Raw genomic sequence first — 13,153 nt, forward strand, 5'->3', positions numbered from 1 at the left:
TGACCCGGCCCTCCCGTCACACCCACCTGCCCGGGACTTTGCTGTTGCTGCGCTTCCAGAACTGCTTCCTGGCCCCGTCGCTGGCCATGGCCCCTCCTCATCCCTCAGACCCGCAGCCCCGACACCCCGAACGCGGCCGGCCCGCCCCAGCAGCCCTTTCCTGCGCCCCGAGTAGCCCCTCGGCGCTCCTGGGACTCGGGAGCTACAGCTCAGAGTCTCTTCCGCCTCCCTCCGGAAGTTGTGCCTCGCGAGCCCGGAAGTCCCGCCCCGCCGGGGCGGCGCGTGACGTCATTAAAGGGCGACCCGCGGGTGGCGTGGCCGGGGAGCCTCGGGCCCTCGAGCTCTGCCTGCCTCGCGGCGTCGGCTCGGTGCCGGCTCTGGTCCGCCGACGAGCGCCCGCCAGGAGCCCAGGGCGGGCAGAAGCCGGCTCCGTCCTGACTCGGCGGCGGGCGGCCTTGGAAAGAAGGGGCCGCCGCGGGCAAGGCGCACCCTCGGCCTTGAGTGGGGATTGGTAGATATCTACTAAGAGGGTGGATTTACGCACGGTGAGATGGACACTGCTGGAGGGAGGCGCGGAGGGGTGAGAGGAGCTCGCGGGTGGGCATGAGCTTCACCCCAAGGGCGAACGCGCACCCAGCCTGGAAGAATTCGCGGGGTCGAGCTCGGCGCGCTTGAAACTCGGCTCGTCCGGACTGAGATGTGCTCGTGAGACGCACACAGGACTCCAGAGCTTAGTATGAAAACGTCAACCACTTCTACATGCATCGCGTGATGAATATTGGGGTGATATTTAGATCAGAAAGGATATATTATTAAAAATTGTTTTCAGCCGGGCGTGGTGGCTTGTCATCCCAGCATTCGGGAGGCTGAGACAGGAGGATCGCGGTTCGCGGACAGCCTCAGATACTTAGTGAGGCCCTCTGCAACTCGGTGAGACCTGGTTTCAAAATAAAGAATAAAAAATAGGCAGGGGATGTAGCTCAGAGGTTGGATGCCCCTGGGTTCCATCCCCAGACCTGGAAAAAAAAATTGTTTTCATGCTGCTTTGTTGCTACCAGAAAACTAGAAATTGTGTATGTCGTTTGCATATTGTATGGCCTTAAACCAAGGGCTGCCATTTCAGACTGAAGCTTTAGTTTAACATTTACACTCTCTTTGAAACGCTGTGCTCTTATAAAACAAAAACCTGATTGCATTATTTTGAGGCCGCAAGCATGGTGGGTAAGCACACTGCCACAAAACTACCCAGCTTGATTGGTTATATTCTCCAATTCAGATGGAACCCAGGGACATTCGACCGCCAAGCTATACCCCCTGCCCTATTTTTTATTCTTTATTTTTGAAACCGGGTCTCACTGAGTTGCAGAGGGCCTCACTAAGTAGCTGAGGCTGTCCACGAACCACGGTCCTCAGGTCTCAGCCTCCCAAATGGTGGGATGACAAGCGTGCGCCACCATGCTGCTACACCTGAGTTTATTCCTGCTCTCTAAGAGCGCCTTCTAACAGCTCCTTCCATGCACCCTGCAACACTACCCGACTACATTTTTATTGTCTACCTCCACTTTTAGCTTGTAAGATAATGCCAGGTGGGCCCATGTCGCATCCATTCTCAGCCACAGCCTCGGCATCTACAGCCTTCCAGCAGTGCTGTTAAATGATAGCAACTGCGGAAACACTTCAGTGGTCCCCGTCTGCCGTAGCTGTAGAAACACCCAGGAATCTTCTCTACTTGAGAATCTCAGTAGATCCTTGGGGACCCCTTCCAGACACGACCACTAGGCCCTCAGGGCTTCCTTGCTATATAGCTTTAGGAGCTCTTCTGGAATCCTGCAACTACACAACCTCAGAATTTTCAGAGATCTGATAAAACAGGATTTATAAGGTCTCATTCCTGATACAGCCTCAAAAACCCTTCTGGAATCTTCTAGTAGAGCTCCGGATGGTCCCAGAAATCTCTTCCTGACTAAAAACCCAACACCTCCCTAGAGAGAGGCTCAGGATATCCCCTACAGGCAACCTTTCCTTGGGGGTTATCCAGCTCAATATGGCTTAATGTAAAAATCAGTGATTCCACTATACTTGGGAAGCCGAGACAGGGGAATCACAGGTTCACAGCCAACCTCAGCAACTTATAGAGGCCTTCTGCAACTCAGTGATACCCTGTTTATAAATAAATAAATTAGGGCTAGGGGTGTAGAATTCTCAGAGGTAGAATGTCTGGGTTCAATTCTCAGTACCACACACACACACACACACACACAAAATAAAGGAATTAGTGAGTGAGGAGATGCAACAGGACAAAGGGAAGAAAAAACATTTAGAAATTTCTAGTAGATAAAAATATAGGACATCACAGCAATGTCCTCTGGGTATGTACCTGGCAGAATTTGACTAGATGTGGGAAGACAAGAGTGTTCATTGGACCTTTGCTCCTAGTGGTGGAGGAAATGGGTACGACCAAAACATCATCTGCAGGTGAATTGACTACAGTGGTTAGGCTCTATGGTAACAAAATAAATTAGAATTATATGCATCAGCTATAATGATTTTTACAAATGGTGTTGAGTGAAAAATATTATGAATGCATATGGCATGATACCAGTTGATACTGTTGCTTTCTTAGTTTACCAGTATTTGTTAAAAAACATGAAAATGCTAAATCGAGCAAGTAGTTGCCTCTGGGTGTTGGTGGGAAGAGTGATCAGTAAAGAGTTCACAGAAGGTTCAGTTGTGTAATTATTCTTTACTAATGGGGATGGAATGTACTCAGGTGCTTGTTCTATTTCTTACGACTTCCTAAATGTTTCATGATAGATTAAAATGTAATTATGAGCTTTTGCTCTGCACTTAACAATGAATGAACAGTTCGCTGAGAGGATTCCAGGCGTCGGGGAGGGAAGATCAGATCTGCAACTCTTGCAACCAGGACAAAATATGAGGAACATCAGCACTAAAGCTAGTGCGGCTACACTTAGGACGAAGTTGGATTCCACAGGAAGCAGATGGTGAGACAGATGCTGGCATGCAGCTGGTTTATCAGGAAAAAGTTGAGCTGTGACGGGCTGCAGCTGAGGCACCAGGCCTTCCAGAGATGCTCCACATGGAGACAGGTCGGTGGGGCCCTGCATTGCTACACACTGACCTCAGGTGCCAGCTAACTACCCCCGGGGAGGAGGCACGTAGTCCTGGGAGACAGTGCCCCTTGGCCGAGGGCGGTTCCCAAGGAGGGGCTTATCTGTGGGAGCCGCTGGTCACGTGTCCTGCCTGGGTGTGACTGCTGTATTCTTCACCTACCATCAGAGTCAGGCAGGAGACACCCCAGTGTTCTGAAGGCCCGAGATGGGAATCCAAGTCCCTCCGGCAGCTAAGCCACTTGGAGCAGCAGAGGTGCCAGCTGGAGGGAGAGGACTCAACTGGGGCAGCCTGAGGGGTGCTGAGGTTCTGCGGCGGCTGCGGGAGGACCTCAGGGTGCTAAGGATCTGTGGTGGCTCCAGGAGGACCTCAGGATGCTGAGGATCTGCTGTAGCTTGGGAAGACCTCAGGGTGCTGAGGATCTGCCGTGGCTGCGGGAGGACCTCAGGGTGCTGAGGATCTGTGGTGGCTGCAGGAGGACCCCAACCTTCTTCTTGTAGGCTCCTCCAGAAAGGGGACCTGCCTGAATGCTGAAGCCCCTTCCCGTAAGCTCAAGGCCAGCCTTGGCAACTTAGTGAGACCCTGTCCAAAATAAAAAGGACTAGAGGTGTAGCTCAGTGATAAAGAAAGCCTGCATCCAAACCCTGGTACCACAATCAATGTAAGAGGACACTTGACCAGCAGTGGTTTAAACAAATAAATGGATTTCCCTTTCATAAGAAGTGCGGAGACAGGCAGCGGTTGGCTAAGCTGCAGGGCCCTGGCGAAGGGGTGCTGGGATCCCTTTCAGGGCAGACGTGCAGCAGAGCCTCTCCCCAGGAGCTGTCTTGGTCCACGTTGCCACCTTGCCCCAACACAGCTCACACGCAACCACTGGTCAGTGTGGAGAGACACAAGCCCAGCCTTCCTTCCCAGCTCGGCCATCACTGGAGGGCCATCCCAGTTCTGAAAGTCAGACATTCAAAACCAGGTTCATGGGGCTAAAATGAAGTCCAGATCCCTCAGAAGTTCTCCCCCCCCCTCTCTCTCTCTATCTCTCTGCCTCTCAGCATTCCTTGGCCTGCAGCCCCCTCCTCTGTCTTGGAAGAGCCTCACGCAGTGTCTGCTGCTGGCACAGTCTCTCTTCTGACTCCTCCTGGGTCCCTGGATCCCGCTTACAAGGTCCCTAAGACAATCAGGTTCTTAGCCTGATCTCGTTTACAAACTCTTTGGGCTATAAGGTAAGGTCCTTAGCTTCAGGATGAGGACGTGGCCGTGTTGGGGCCATTATCTAGCCCATCCCAGTGACTTGCGACATGCAGCAAAGACCCTCCGCTCCCTACCCGGAGAGATGGTCCTCCTCACCACCACCACCACCCCCGCTCCCTTCAGCCATTTCTGTATTTTGGAGTCCATCATTAGCAATATCCTAACTGCTGGCATTAAATGCTACACAAATTAGTATGTGCTCACAGCAGGAATGACAAAGTTCTACTCAGACTGGCTTACACAATGAAGGGGATTATTTGCTTATGTAAATGAAAAAGTCCAGGGTAGCTCAGAGTGTGGAGAAGACAACTCCGTGGTGACCCTGTTCAGCTACTCCCAGGATGGCCCCCTTCACCTCAAAAGAGCCACACCCAATTGCTGAGGTGGCCTCGAACCTGTGATCTGCTTGTCTCAGCCTCCCATGCTGAGTCCCTCCTTATGCCTCTGGGCATTTGTGCCTACCTCTGAGCCAGTCCCAGGGCCTAAGAAAATGCCACATGGCCTTGGTCAGCGTGGAGCCGATGAGCAGAAATACGGTGCAGTGGTATCAGTCCCCAGGAGGGGAGCACCGTGCACTGCTTCCCAGCCCCAGGGAAGGACTTGGGACCCCCGCCAACCCCTGCTGGTGTTCCTGTCTGGCAGAAGGCTGTGCCCAAACCCAGTTGTCAGAGCTCTGAACGCCTTCTTGTCTCTGACGGGCTCCGCGCAGGTCGCACCACAGGAACCAGCCCGTCACACCTACAGTCCTAGGGCTCACCCGTGAGGCAGAACACTGGGCCGGGCAGGGCATCTTTATTACAGACAGCAGCAGGAGTCACCCGCACCGAGGACACACGTCGAACTGGCCTCCCGAGGCTCAGAAGAGCCCCGACAGGAGGTCCCCCTCACACTGCAGCTGAAGGACTCCAAAGCTTCCCACTCGCAGCTGTGTGCCCAGACGCCACTGGCTCGCTGGGCCAAGGCACTGTGAGGTGTCCTGTTCTCGAAGGACCGAGGACAAAGCCCGGGCTGTTGTGCACAGTTCCCCCTTATCTCTGGATGTCGCATTCTCTGAACATCCTGCCCAAGAATTGCAAGCAAGAAGAGAAGGGCTATGTCGTCCAAGGTCGCTTGGAGACTTGACTTCCTACGGATGCCCCCTAGAAGCTGGCCAAATATTGTGGCTGCTACCCAGTGAAAGGCAAAATTAACACTAAAAAGTAACTTCAGTGTCCACCGGACACCAAAGGACCATGGGGGGAAAACTGGCAGTTTGGGTTTTTTTTTTTATTGGGGTGTGTGTGTGTGTGTGTGTGTGTGTGTGTGTGTGTGTCACTGCAGAAGAAACCCAGGGGAATTCTACCTCTGAGCTACACCCTCATCCCTATTTTAGTTTTTAATTCAAAACAGGGTCTCAAGCCAGGCATAGTGGCACAAACTTGGGAGGCTGAGACAGGAGGATCATGCTGGTTTGAAGCCAGCCTCAGCTACTTAGTGAGGCGCTCAACAACTTAACGAGACGCTGTTTCCAAATAAAATATAAAATAGATCTAGGAGTGTAACCCAGAGGCATAAAGCCCCTGAGTTCCATTCCCAGTACTGCACACACAGAAAAAGGTCTAAGTTGTGGAAGGCCTCACTAAATTGCTGAGACTGTCCTCAAACCTGCAATCCTCCTGTCTCAGCCTCCCAAGAACTGGAATTACAAGCAGGCACCACCACACCTTGCTCAAAATAGATTTTTAAAAGAGGATAGCGGTGCCGGGCATGGTGGTGCATGCTTGTAATCCCCACGCTTGGGAGGCTGAGACAGGAGGATCACACAGGTTCGAAGCCAGCCTCAGCTACTTAGTGAGGCTCTCAGCAAACTAAGTGAGACCCTGTTTCCAAATAAAATATAAAATAGGTCTGGGAGTATAGCTCAGAGGTAGAAAGCCTCTGGCTTCCACCCCCAGTACCACCAAAAATAAATAAATAAAAATTAAAAAACTAAAAAACAGGTGTCTGGGAGTATAGCCCAGAGGTAGAAGGGTTTCCAGGAACCCCAGTACCACCACCAAAAAAAAAGGGGTAGGGGTTTAACTCAGAGGTAGAATGCCCCTGGGTTCAATTCCCAGTAACACACACACACACACACACACACACACACACACACACACACACACACACACCAGGTGAAGAAAAAAAAAGAAAAAAGCTAGCAATAGCCTTAAGACCCTGGATCCAGTTGTTCCTGAGCTCCAGATATTCCTACCCCTACACCCCCTCTCCTCCTACTCCTCCTACTTCTTCCTCCTCCTCCTCCTCCTCCTCCTCCTCTTCTTGTTCTTCTTCTTCTTCTTGTTCTTCTTCTTCTTCTTGTTCTTCTTCTTCTTCTTCTTCTTCTTCTTCTTCTTCTTCTTCTTCTTCTTCTTCTTCTTCTTGTTCTTCTTCTTCTTCTTGTTCTTCTTCTTCTTCTTCTTCTTCTTCTTCTTCTTCTTCTTCTTCTTCTTCTTCTTCTTCTTCTTCTTCTTCTTCTTCTTCTTCTTCTTCTTCTTCTTCCAGTACTAGAGATGGAACCCAGGGGGCATTCTACCTCCGAGCTACACCCCCAGCCCTATTTTTTTATTATTTACTTAGAAACAGGGTCTCACTGAGTTGCAAAGAGCCTAAGTAACTGAATCTGTCCTTGAACCGGGATCCTCCTTTCTCAGCCTCCCAAATGCTAGGATTACAAGCCTGCGCCACCACGCCCGGCCCTCTCTCTTCTTACATGCCAAAGCTCACCACGGGCCATGGCATACACCAGAGACCACTGCAAGTCACTGAGCAGAGGGGAAAAAGAACTGTACTGAACTTTTAGAGTCATTCCCTAACTAAAGAAGGAAAAGAAGATTTTGCTAATATCGAGTACCTGGACTGATAGAAGCGCATGCATATAATTTATAAATAAATATGCGCATATTGAGGCTTGTGTTAAAAAAAATCATTGTGAAAATTAAGAAAGTTAGGAGACCCTTAAGGTAAACTGCTTATTTCTATGCAGCATTTTTTTTTTTTACATTAGCCATCGGCATCTCTTTCCTGCTGAACTCCTGCCCTCACGCCAGCCCCGTCATCTTGCTCCCCTCTGGCAAGAAGTGAGAATGTTCCCGCAGAACACCCCGTGTCGCTCAGCATGCCTCTGAAAAAGAGCAGCGATGCATTCTGTCCCCCGAAACACGGCCCTCCACACAACACGCTCCTGGGCTGGACTTAAGGCTCCGCTGTTTTCCTGGGCGCCAAAGTCCTCTTTTCAAGGCTGACGTCCTGCCTGGATCAGCTCCCCCGCCCAGTGGAGGAAGGCTGGCTGCCGCCCTAGGACCAGCACAGATGGGTAAGTGCTTCCTCTTGGCGCCAAAGTCGGGAATGGCACACTCCAGAAACCCCCACCCCATCCAACACACGAGGAGGAAAGGCGGGAGGAAGGAGAGGGATTGTGAGCCCAGGCAGGACAAATCGGCCCTTCAGATGCAGCGTGGCTAACCCCTCCCCACCGAGGGGAGCAGCCAGAAGGTGTTTACCTATGTTTACTTTTGTTTTTCCCTTCCCCTTACATTAAACGCTTTGGAAAATCTGCACTCACATTCTGTTACCATATTGTAAATGTCGCGCAAAGGAGAGGGGGGAAGAAGAAATGATTTCTTAGCAGCAAAGAGATTTTCTTTATTAAATTTAATTAAAATGAAAATAACATTAGGTGGGCGTGGTAGCACACACCTGTAATTCCAGGACTTGAGAGGCTGAGACAGGAGGGGGATTGCAGGTTCAAGGCCAGCCTCAGATATTTGGCAAGAGCCCCTGTAACTGAGTGAGACCCTGTTTCAAAACAAAAAATAAAATAAGGATGGAGGTATAGCCCAGAGGTAGAATGCCCCTGAGTTCAATTGCCAATACCACACATACACATTCCCTCAAAAAAACTTTAAATAGTCATCTCCTTTCCTTCAAAAAAAAAAAAATCAACTACTGTGGCATCCAGGAAAAACTAAAACTCATACTTTGAACACTTTGAAGAATGATGTCAGGACTGGGCATGGTGGTGCATGCTTGTAATTCCAGTACTTGGGAAGCTGAGACAGGAGGATCCAGGTTCGAGGCCAGCCTCAGTTACTTAATGAGCCCCTCAGCAATAGTGAGACCCTGTTTCAAAATAAAGAATAAAAGCCGGGCATGGTGGCGCACGCTTGGAATCCCAGCATTTGGGAGGCTGAGACAGGAGGATCGCGGTTCGCAGACAGCCTCAGCTACTTGGTGAGGCCCTTCACAACTCAGTGAAACCTTGTTTCAAAATTAAAAAATAAGAGAGGAGAGTGGTGGCCCAGGCTTATAACTCCAGTACTTGGGAGGCTGAGACAGGAGGATCGCACAGGTTCGAAACCAGCCTCAGCTACTTAGGCTCTCAGCAATTTAGTGAGACCCTGTTTCCAAATAAAATATAAAATAGGTCTGGGAGTATAGCCCAGAGGTAAAACAAACAAACAAACAAAAAAACTGGGTTCCATCCCCAGTACCACAAACATTTTTAAAAATATTTTTATTGGTGCATTGTAGTCAGACATCACAATGGAATACACGATTTGTGAGGATATTCAAGCACACATCATCCAATTAGCCTTTATCCAATCCCCATCCCATTCCCTCCCCCTCCCTCAATCCCATGCTTGATTTAGTGATTGACTTTGATATATTTGTTTACGTACATCATGTGCTTTAAAGAGATCCCATCTTCTCCCATCCCATCCCCTCTGATTGGTCACCTTAATTGTTCCTCCATAGGGCCCTTTCTTCAACTAGATCTCCTCCTATTACCCATTTCTTCCTAGTTTTTGCATATTAGGGAAAGCATCTGATTTTTTTATTTTCTGTGATATTTCTCTGTGTATGCCACACTGCAAGTTCCAATCCTACTCCTGAAGGCCCTGGTGCCAGCCTGGCCTGATCCCGGCCTTGGAGGCCCCAGAACCGGCCTTGCCTCACGGCAGGCTCTGATTCCAGCCTCGCTGGCCCCAGCACCAGCCTAACCCCTCCGCAGGCTCTGATCCCAGCCTCGGAGGCCCCGGAAACGGCCTTGCCTCATGGCAGGCTCTGATCCCAGACCCACAAACATTTTTTTAAAAATAAAGGTGAGAAGCCAGGCATGATGGTACATGCTTATAATCCCAGTGTTCAGTAGGCAGAGACCAGAGGATTGTGGTTTGTGGACAGCCTCAGCTACTTAGTGAGACCCTTCGCAGCTCAGTGAGACCCTGTTTCAAAAAATAAAAAGACTAAAGAAATAGGACTGGGGTGTAGCTCAGAGGTAGAATGCTCCTAGGTTCCATCCCCAGTACAGAAACAAACAACAACAAAAAAGGTGAGAAAGTGGAGTCTTCAAGAGGCTAAGTAATTGAAAAAGTCTCCCTTTGGTGAGAAGGACACACAGGGGCCACAAGTCAGGCTCCTGACCCACGGCCAGCAGCTCCGGTGTGACTGGTGGGGTGGAGGAGGGCAGCGGACGTCCAGGAGGAGCGAGCTGCGGCTCGCGGCTGTGCAGGGGCACTGCTGGCTCTGACTCCGCAGCCTGCCCCACCCGGGCAGCACAGCAAGGACCTGCCCTCGGGCCCCCCAGGGGCAGTGGGAGGCCCCGAGACACTGCTCTTTTTTCTTTTTTTTTTTTTTTCTGTTTATTGATGCTGGGAATCGAACCCAGGAAGCATTCTACAACTAAGCTACATACCCAGCTCTTAAAACATTCTTTTCTTGGGGCTGGGATGTAGCTCAGTGGCAAAGTGCCTGCTTTGCAGGTGTGGCGCTCTGGGGTCGATCCCTGGTTCCAAAGAGACAAAAGAAAGAACCCCTTTAAAATGTTTTTTTCTTTTTTAATGTGTGTGTGTGTGTGTGTGTGTGTGTGTGTGTGTGTGTGTGTGTGTTACTGAGGATGAAACCCAGGGGCTTTTTACCTCCAATCTTCATGCCCAGCCCTATTTTTTTAGTCATTTATTTATTTATTTATTTATTTATTTATTTATTTATTTTGTAGTACTGGGGTTCCTGGAAACCCTTCTACCTCCAGGCTACACACCCAGACCTCTTTTATATTTTTTACTTGGAAACAGGGTCTCTTAAGCCAGCAAGGCTGGCTTCGAACCTGAGCAATCCTCCTGTCTCCACCTCCCAAGCGCGGGGGTTACAAGCATGCACCACCACACCTGGCTATTTATTTATTTATTTATTTATTTATTTTTTGCAGGTCTGGGGATGGAACCCAGGGGCATTTGACCTCTGAGCTACACCCCAGCCCTACTTTTTATTCTTTATTTTGAAACAGGGTCTCACTAAGTTGCGGAGGGCCTCACTAAGTAGCTGAGGCTGTCCGCAAACCAGGATCCTCCAATCTCCGCCTCCCGAATGCTGGGATTACAAGTGTGTGCCACCACACCAGCCCTTTCTTTTAATTTTTGAGACAGGATCTCACTAAGTTACTACACACTGGCCTCAAACCTGGGACTCTTCTGTTTGAGCCTTCCACGTCCTGGGATTACAGGCCTGTGCCTGGCTAGAGTTAATCGTCCTTTACAAAATCATGATGCTCAGTGAACCAAACAGAAGTAAAATTCAGCCGTAATTCCAGCATTTGGGAGGCTGAGACAGGAGGATCACAGGTTCGAGGACAGCCTCAGCTACTTAGCAAGGCCATTTGCAACCCAGTGAGACCCTGTTTCAAAATAGAATAAAAAAAATAGGGCTGGGGGTGTAGCTCAGAGGTGAAATGCCCTTGGATTTCATCCCCAGTACTGCACACAAAAAAAAGTAAAATTCTAGAAACCTATCTTTCCTCCCCAGCTCTGCGGCCTCAGTGCCAGGCCCAAGGTACGTGGCTGATCCTGGGGTCTGCACTGCCACCCAGCGTCACCTTCCTGCCAAGGTGACTCGTGGCATCTGTCTACCCAGCCACAACTAGGGCTCCCTGAGATGCTGGTGAGAGGCAGGGCACTCAGTACCCACCAACCAAAGGCAGCCCCTCCCCCAGTCCAGGGTCCAAGCCCAGGGCACAGCTGCCTTCAGTGGCTTCTCCATCACGGCAGAAACCCATCCTCACCTAGCGGAAGGGTGTAGACACAGACAAGGCGGGGTGCGAGCATGAGGAGTCGGGGAGGAGCCAGCCCACCAGAAGGCAGGGTGGAGGGACACAGGGTGACGGGCATGGCCAGGGTCAGAGGGATGCAGGGCCGCGCCAGTCCTGGGAGCCCCCGGGGACAGCCCTGGCAGGGACAATGGGCTGCACCTCTCCTAAAGGCAGGCTCAGTGGCCACCCGCCCCTGGCTCTCCACACCCCTCTCTTCACATCCCTCACACCCCTGGGCCGGTGTGGTCCTCACCTCTCTGTGAAGGCGCCCTCCAAGGGGAACCCCCCTCCCCCTTCATCCCTGTGGACTTTCGGGAGGTCCCCAGCTCAGCCCGGCTCAGCCCAGCCGGCTCCCTGCCCTGCCATTCTCCTGGCCATCTCTAGGTGGCACAGAGAGAAGACTGCCACCTGCAGCCATCACCTGAGAGACCTGCGGGCAGTGAAGGGTGCTGGAGGCTGCTTGGGTGGGACCTGTCCATAAGATGTCCCTGAGCTGGGCGTGGTGGCGCATGCTTGCAATCCCACCATTAGGGAGGCTAAAACAGGAGGATCGTAGTGTGTGGCAAAAAAAAAAGTACCTCAAAAAAAATGGCATCCATGTCTTTCTTTCTTTCTTTCTTTCTTTCTTTCTTTCTTTCTTTCTTTCTTTCTTTCTTTCTTTGTCATTCCTTCTTTGTGTTATTAGGGCTTCTACCTCAGGATTACACCCCTATCTTATGTTTTAATATTTATTTATTATTTATTGATTGATTGATTTATTTTTGCAGTGCTGGGAATAGAACCCAGGAGCATTCTCCCCCCCCCCAGCTACACCCCCCAAGCCTTATTTTTGTATTCCTTATTTTGAAACAGGGTCTCACTGAGTTGCAAAGGCCCTCACTAAATAGCTGAGGCTGTCTGCAAATCACAGCCTCCGGAACCCTGGGATCACAAGCGTGCGCCACCTTACCTGGCTCCTATTTTGTATTTTGAAACAATATAAGTTTCAAGGTTGCTGGGGCTCCCACTAAGCTTCCAAGGACATCCTCCCATCTCAGATTCCCAAGTTCTGGGATCACCACGGTGCACCACCACGCCGGCTTGCGCCCGTGTTTGAGATGAGAAGCCCAGACGGGTGGTGGGAGTCTCCTCTGCCTCAGGAAATTCTCCCAGGTCCTCACCCACTGTCCAGCAGCCCGAGGCCACGTCTGTGTCCAGCCGCAGGGAGTCCAGACCAAACACACTCACTGGAATGTCAGGCAACGAGTGGAGGAGGTGGAGCAGTAGGGCTAGCAGCGGGCCCCGCCGTGGTGGACAGAGGGGTGACCTCTGAGGGGGACCCTGATTCAGGCTGCTCAACCCACTGACTCCAGCACTACGCGCCATGCACACCCCGCTCTGCTCTTGGCCCACATCTTTCCAGTCCAGGCAGCAGGCTGGGTCTGTCCCCGGGTATTGGGAATGGAACCCAGGGGCATTCCACCTCCAAGATACACCCCCAGCCCTATTTTTTATTCTTTACCTTGAAACAGGGTCTCACTGAGTTGCAGAGGGCCTCACTAAGTAGCTGAGCTGTCCGCAAACTACGATCCTCCTGTCTCAGCCTCCCGAGTGCTGGGATGACAAGCGTGCGCCACCACATCCGGCTGTTCCCATTCTTGTTCCTGTCATTCAGGCTACTGGGCTTTC

General features: G+C 51.0%; 1 protein-coding gene across 7 annotated transcripts in view; it reads right to left on the bottom strand.

Annotated features, from left to right (window-relative positions):
* TBC1D22A (TBC1 domain family member 22A) overlaps positions 1 to 88 on the bottom strand; it is a gene marked incomplete at both ends in the record, with an annotated part of 318,925 nt that extends 318,837 nt beyond the window's left edge. For all 7 annotated transcript variants that reach the window (XM_080706394.1, XM_080706392.1, XM_080706393.1 and 4 more), the window contains one exon: positions 27 to 88. In XM_080706394.1, coding sequence (XP_080562520.1) covers positions 27 to 88 — 62 coding nt within the window. The remainder of the gene's footprint in view (positions 1 to 26) is intronic.
* Between the last annotated feature and the right edge of the window lie 13,065 nt (positions 89 to 13,153).

Source organism: Muscardinus avellanarius (genome assembly GCF_963383645.1).
Source record: "Muscardinus avellanarius genome assembly, chromosome: 11".
In the NCBI taxonomy this organism is placed as follows: Eukaryota; Metazoa; Chordata; class Mammalia; order Rodentia; family Gliridae; genus Muscardinus; species Muscardinus avellanarius.